This window comes from Lycium ferocissimum, unplaced genomic scaffold, assembly GCF_029784015.1.
Source record: "Lycium ferocissimum isolate CSIRO_LF1 unplaced genomic scaffold, AGI_CSIRO_Lferr_CH_V1 ctg1264, whole genome shotgun sequence".
Classification (NCBI taxonomy): domain Eukaryota; kingdom Viridiplantae; phylum Streptophyta; class Magnoliopsida; order Solanales; family Solanaceae; genus Lycium; species Lycium ferocissimum.
Genome location: NW_026714452.1, coordinates 27751 through 35578, shown reverse-complemented (window position 1 = coordinate 35578; position 7828 = coordinate 27751). Strand labels below are relative to the sequence as shown.

The window sequence follows — 7828 nt, the reverse complement described above, 5'->3', positions numbered from 1 at the left end:
CTACACACAAAAAGGGTGCATAATACCATCCTTGGTCACTACATGACCCAGAAATGCCACAGAATCGAGCCAAAACTCACACTTTGAGAACTTAGCATATAACTGCTTCTCCTTAAGGATCCCAAGCACGATCCTCAAATGCTGCTCGTGCTCCACTCTACTACGAGAGTATATCAAGATATCATCAATAAAGACGATCACGAAAGGATCCAAGTAAGCTCTAAAAGCACCGTTCATCAAATCCATAAAGGCTGCTGGGGCGTTGGTCAGCCCAAAAGACATAACTAGAAACTCAATCTTGAAAGTTGTCTTAAGGTTATCCTCTGCCCTAATCTTCAACTGGTGATAACCGGACCTCAAATCGATCTTAGAGAAGACCGATGCCTGAAGCTGATCAAATAAATCATCAATCCGAGGAATGGGATACTTTTTCTTGATAGTCACCTTGTTCAACTGCCGATAGTCGATACACATGCGTATAGACCAATCCTTCTTCTTCACAAACAACACCTGAGCACCCCAAGGGAAAACACTAGGTCTAATGAACCTTACTCAACATATCTTGCAATTGTTCCTTCAATTCCTTCTTTAGCACATGACTAGTAGCACCCTTCCACTCCAACCTAGGGACACCTGGTATATCTTAGGTGATTGTCTTGACATGACAGTCCAAGATCGTGTGATAAGGAGACAACCAATTTATACCTAGGATAATATCGAAATCTACCATGTCTAGAATCATGAAATCAACCCAAGTGTCATACCCCATCAAAGTAACCACACAAGATTGATACACTCGATCCACCACTACAGAATCCTCAACAGAACTAGAAACACTAACAAGAAAATCAAGTGACTCACATAGCATATGCAAACCCGAAGCGAAATGTCACACCCTAAATCTAGAAAGGCGTGCTCGGCACTTGATGCCACACTCGGCCCAAGTGAACCACTTTAAATATGTAACTCTGGAGGGGTAACCCTTAAGTTAGGCCGATAAGGCCTACCTGCACACAGACAACACCGACAAGCCGGCAAGGCCATAATCTGGATATACATAAATACTGGCTATCACACTGGCACACTATATATAGGACTCTTCTACAAGCCTCTAGAGAAAGCATAACTGTATCATGGTCGGGGCAGGGCCCGGCCTACCCATCATGTCTATAAATGCAAAAGGAAGACTCCAAATAGACCTGGCAACTCCGGACAAGGGAGCTCACCAATCAGCTGGTATCAAGTCCTGTCTACTGAGGAGGTCGGTCAGTCTGTCTATTTGTACCTGCAAGCATGAATGTAGTGCCCGCGGAAAAAGGGACGTCAGTACGAAACAATGTACCGAGTATGTAAGGCAATAGAATAACTGAAACTGAACTGAAAAAAATATAATCTGGAGGCCAAGGAATGTCCTGAACATCTCACCTGATCAATCTCATATGAAATGCAATATAACAGTATTATATATCTCACTGACCAAGTGGCTAGGCAACTGAAAAATGTATATATCTCACTGACCATAAGGTCAGGCAATCTGTCTCACTGACCCGTAGGCCAGGCATATTTGTCTCACTGACCAAGTGGCTAAGCTAAAGAAAATATCTCACTGACCAAGTGGCCAGGCTAAGAAAAATATATGCATATCATGCAGTATATTATGCATATGCTGAAAAAATACTAATTCTGTAACATGTCTGTTCTGTCTCTCTATAAACTCAAAGACATAGGGAGGGGATATGGGCCCTCAGAAAGAATAAAATAACACTCGAAAGCTATGCCACAATAGGACGAGTTCTACTTTGACAAATCTCTAGTCAGAAGGTTCATTACGCTCTTACTATATATGGAATCATGCCAAGAAAAGAAGGAACCTTAACATATATTAAGTCGCCCAAGCAATCCAACAATCAGGCTAATCACAACTAGCACTCCATCTTATAACAAGGAATACATATGCAAACTTAGATGACGCTAGTATATCATGTATATCAACGGCAACTTGATTCTAGAGTAAAACAGGCAGCATTTCCCCTTACTCTCCAATCACCTCAACTTATACAACAACCCACAATAAAAAAAAACAAACTTACAAAAGTCCTTAAATACTCCTTCCACTGCTCATACAAGAATATAGGCCAAACAACCCAAAGTATACTAATATACAATAATAATATACACTTCCTTTCTCCCCAATCAAGGAGCATAATCTCATCAACACACCAACAACATAAGATACTATCCATATACATGGAAGTTAGCTCAACAACACAATCAGAACATGTTCAAAACAGCCCATAGACTCAACAGCTACAACACAACACTGTATGATCTTTCCTCCATAATTATTTTCAATTTTAAGACTTGCTAAACCTTCAAATCAACTCAACATAAGAGATAAGATGAAGAACATACCTTATAGTTGAAGAACTTCCACTCACACAACTTTCTTCAAGATCACACTCACCACAACATCAAGTAGAAGCAATAACAATCACCTTTGTATGAACTAGTTGAGGATTTACTGTAAATCTTGATGAATTCTTGATCTAAGGGACTATAAGTGTTTAGGAGAAGTATATGGATGTTTCTAGAGCTCAAACGAAGTGTAAATGATGATAAAAGGGGAATAATGGGGTATTTATACCCTTTGAAATTCGGTTCCACCGACTTTCCAAGTGGGCCGACGGAGAAGCCATCTGGCAGCCTATCTTGAAATGCCCACACTTTCTACTCCTATGTCTTATCGACAAATGGTTTGTTGCGTTGGAAACTAGACTCAATGAACTTCATTTTACATAGGTTATACATTCCATAACTCCTCATATTCTAGGAGATACACCTCTCTCAAATTGGACCAGAATTTCCTGTCCAAAATTCTGCCAAGTTTTTTCAAATTTCGACAAACTTAATTTCTTCGATTCGCTTGATCCCGAAACCTTTAGACACTTGATTAGCACTTGTTAAAAGCCTTTCTTAACCTTATAAGGGTTTCATAACCTCTCCTGGCTTACATTAGTTTACTTACAACGCAAACGACGCAAACAATTTTAAGGTGTAACACGAAATAAGTAGACACCTAAGAGTATGTAACCTGGAGATGTCCAATGCTATAGCCAACCGACGGCAAACCAAAATAGTACCTGTAATGACTACATCAGAAGCCTCTGCCTCTCGTCTACCTAGATATGTATAGCACTGAGCACGGCCACCCTCGGCCTGAGAACCTCCGCATCTACCACCACAGCCTATTTGAGCACCACCTCTACCAAAACAAGAACCACCTATAGCACTTTATGCACCATTTCTAGTCGGTTGTGCCACTGCCCTGGGTGCGTCAATCTGAGAACCTGAGTGTGAGCCACCCTGCCTAGGTCTGGGGTACTCCCTGGCGAAATGCCTTAACTCGCTGCACTCATAATATCCCCAGTGTGCCATAGGCTACTGAGAAGAACCAAAATGACCACCTCGACCTCTAGGTCGAGAATAAGAACTCTGAGAACCGTGCCTCAAACCATGAGTACCACGACCCAAAGAACCAACTGTCGAAGTCTGAAAAGCTGGCTGAACTGGTCTATTGAACTGAGGATCGTACCCTCTATCATGATGAACCTTACCTCCAGACGAGGTACCTCTATAACTGCCAAAACTACGAGGCTTCTTGCCCGACCTATCCCCAAACTCGTAACGCCTAATGGACTCGACACTTCTAGCGGCATCCACTACTACTTGAAAAGTACCTCCTGAAGCTGCTGCATGTATCGCTACGAGTCGAAGGGGATAAGACAGACAACCCCCTGACAAACTTCCTAATCCTCTCAGTCTCATTAGGTAGAACAGTCAAAGCATGGTGAGAGAAGGTGTGAAATATCATCTCATACTCGGTCACAGACATCCCATGCTGCTCCAACCTATCAACCTGCTCTCGTCTCTCATCCCTCAAGCTACGAGGCACCCACTTCTCTAGAAATACGTGAGAAAACTCAGCCCAATTAAGTTAAGGAGACCCAACTGGCCTAGTCTTAATGAAAACCCTCCACCATTGCTTGGCGAGGCCAACCATCTGAAATGCTGCGAAGTCAACTCCGTTGGACATAACCAACCACAAATTGTGCAGTTGCTTATGACAGCTAATCATAAACTCATACGTATTATTATTAGGACACCGATCATACTGTGGTGCCTTCATCTTCTCAAACTTATCCCACCTCTTCTGCTCCTCTATCGTCATACTAGGCTAGGAAACTAGGTGAATAGCAACACATGGAGTTGGCAAACCCTGAAATTGAGGAGCCACAATAACAGCTGGCTGTGCACCTGGGGTCCTATACACTGTAGCAACCATCAATCGGGAGTCTGAGCTGCAACTCTGGCCTGTGAACCCTCTGGAGTAGCCGGTAGTATGCCTGTCTGGGCCATACCCCCAAAGAAGCTCAAGATACGCACTGAGTTATCCTAAAGAATAGAAGTATAAATGAATCCCGTTAGTGCCTGGGAAGGTCCAACCTCATCTGCCTGAACCGGATCCTCCTCCAGAATCTCTTCTAGGTTCGAAGTCACATCTCCAGCCTGAGCCTGAGCAGCAGCTAGTGCTCGGCATTTAGCTGGTCTAGTAATGTGGGATCTAGCCCTGCCTCCCTCTTATCATACCCCAAACTGAGGAGTCGTGATGAGTGCTCTGATCAAGCACTCCTACTTTCGAACTTGAAACTCACTGAGCAACATAGTGGCCCATATATGACTTTTAACTGAATTATACACATCGGTGGTATCAACATAACAAACTCCACGTCCAAAAATCATAACCATCCTTTACATATATGTACAGAAAATAACATTGTAAGCCGACTAGGCCGCTACATATGTCGTATGATGGAATAAGAACTGGCAAGGCTATCTAACTTTCTAACTACATATAAATGTCTACAGACCTCTTATGGAATATAAACTATAGGAAGGACGGGACAAGGCCTCTTCATACTCATGTGTACATATCAAAATATTATACCAAAAGACTGCGGCTCCGGACCAAGTGGAGCGCATGACTGCAACTGAGAGAAAATCCTACCGTGCCGGGCGTCGCCGCTCCGATTACCCGAACTCGCGGGCATGAACGCAACCGTCCACAAGAAGGGACGCGGTACGAATAATGTACTGAGTATATAAGGCATGAAAATAACATAAGAAGGAACATGGAACATAACATGAGACAAAGATAACCTGTCATCTGGGATGATACAATATGCAATGCGTGAATCTTAGAAATCATATGTAAGTAAGCACATACATGTATATATATAATATAAATGTTAGTGTTGCGGAACGTGCAACCCGATCCATAAATGTTAGTGCTGTGGAACGTACAGCCCGATCCATAAATATAGTGCTGCGGAACGTGCAGCCCGATCCATATATGTTAGTGCCGAGGAACGTATGGCCCGATCCATAAATATAATATGTTAGTGCCGAGGAACGTACGGCCCGATCCATAAATATAATATTTTAGTGCCGAGGAACGTACGGCCCGATCCATAAATATAATGTGTTAGTACCAAGGAACGTACGACCCGATCCATAAATATAATATGTTAGTGTCGAGGAACGTACGACCCGATCCACAAATATAATATATATACATATACATAATGTAAATAGTATGCATAAAAGCTCATATGAAAGCTACAACTTTATCGGAGTGACGTAAGGTCGGTAACCTCCGATTTATATTATGGAACAATCATTATCACTATATCTCACCTTGAAGGAACAAGTAACATAAGGTGAGATCAACAACAATGAGTAGAATCAAGGAAATCATGAAATAAACTCAATAATCTCATAATAGCATTAAAATCATAAGCTTTGAAATTTCTAGAATTAGAATCATCATCATTATGTTCATTATAAAAAACATCTCATCTTTAATATCATAAGAAGCTTTTAAGAATCATGAACTTCTAACTTCTGGATGTAAAAATGTTATGGCAAAATATCCGGAATCATAACATAGGGATCATTCCTTCGAAAGAAAGGGACTAGCCTTAACATACCTTTCGGTCTCCTTAGCCACTCAACGTTTATCCTTCTAAGTTCGTGGATCTACATATAAACCATTCATACTATTGTTAGGCTCAATGTCATACGCTCATCTTAAACCTTCTATTTAATTCCGTTTCGAATCTACCGAAATTCGGGCAACATCTCCCCTGTCTATATGCCTAGCCCGAAATCACAATCCAACAACCAATAACAAAAATAACAACACCAACATCACAACAATATTATCAACACCAATAGGCTCCATAAAACATCCCACACGATGTTTTTCAAGTTTCTCAACTAACCAACTTGTTATACGACTATTTAATAACTTTATCTCCGTAAATAAACTGAAATTAATATTAATAAGGAGAGATTCATACCTTAATGTCACTAGATCCGCAACATCTTCAATATTTTCTTTGAATCCAAGTTGAAATCCAACGCAAAACGATACTGTAATCACAATTGCACGTTACCCGAGCCTCGATTTAATACTCCGCCACTTGAAATCACTCGCAAACCCTCAACTTTATGATATACACTCACCCCTATATGTTTGCTGAGCTTTGGGAAATGTTTTAGTGAAAATGGCGGGGTTTGCCCCTTATATAAGGTGTTTAAGCTCGCTTCCACCGACTCAAAATTTACCCTTCGCGTTCGCGGCCTTGGGTCGCGTTCGCGAAGGGCTAATCCCTTCTCCTCTTCGTGTTCGCGGGGCCCTTTGGTCGCATTCACGAAGGGTTAATTTCTACTCTGGTTGCTTAACTTGTAACGTCCATAACTCTCTACTCCGATGTCCTATCGACGAACGATTTGTTGCATTGGAAACTAGACTTCATGAATTCAATTTATGCTTTTGCTTTGCTCCAAAACTTCTCATATACTAAAAGATATTCTTTCTCCAAGTTGGACCGGAATTACCCTCATATTTTCTCCAAAGTCCAACAAACTTAATTTCCTTGATTCACTTGCCCTCCAATCCTTTCGTAGCTTATTATATGAACTTAAACCCTGATAACCATAAGATAATCGCATACGATTGTATATATCCTTGAAGGCAACTCCAGAGTCCATACCTAAAGCAACCAACACTTATAAATTTTAACGTACAGAATAACGGGGTGTAACATTCTCCTCCCCTTAAAAAACATTCGTCCTCGAATGTTGAAGTAGAGTTTACTCTGAGGTAGATGTTAATGTTCTTACCTGTATTTGCTGGTATTTACTTTACTTACGTGCAGTCTGACTTGCTCATTAAGATTGAACTTATTTGAATTACGCCACTTATCCTTCTTCTTTTATGGCAAAAATTTATGCTCGTGCTCACGGTCGCCCCTTTTTCTTACCAACTCTTCGTGCTTTGTCATTCTCGTTATCTCTTCACCTCCATTGTCTACACTTTTATATGCTCTTTTTCCCCGGTACATACTTTTATCCAGTTTCTGATCCCATCGTCATTTTATTCCGAAATTCTTGTACTCTCCGATCTCTACGTATCCTTCTTATACTTTACAAATATCCCCAGCCTTTGTTTTGTTGGGGTTGACGCACTTTCCCCTTGAGATAATTTCAAAATTTGTCATATTATAGCCTTCTTTGCTTTCTTACAGTAGTCGAATCAATTCTTGCGGTATTTTATCTCTCAGCTAGTGCAACACCAAAATCCCTTGCTTAATCATTTCTTCCTTTGATTTGACTTATTGCGTTTGGGCTGGCTATTCGCATCAAGAGTATCTTGAATATTTTGTTTAACGGTTCCTCTCCTTCAATCACTCTTAAAATTTCCTAA

At 41.1% G+C, this 7828-nt stretch overlaps 1 protein-coding gene across 1 annotated transcript; it reads right to left on the bottom strand.

Annotated features, from left to right (window-relative positions):
* Positions 1–4342, bottom strand: LOC132041973 (uncharacterized). The gene is made up of 6 exons (XM_059432639.1): positions 4276–4342; positions 3738–3960; positions 3092–3262; positions 752–836; positions 445–510; positions 1–390 (listed from the first exon to the last, which is right to left on the bottom strand). The coding sequence occupies exons 1-6, from the start codon at positions 4340–4342 to the stop codon at positions 1–3; spliced, it is 1002 nt and encodes a 333-aa protein (XP_059288622.1).
* Between the last annotated feature and the right edge of the window lie 3486 nt (positions 4343–7828).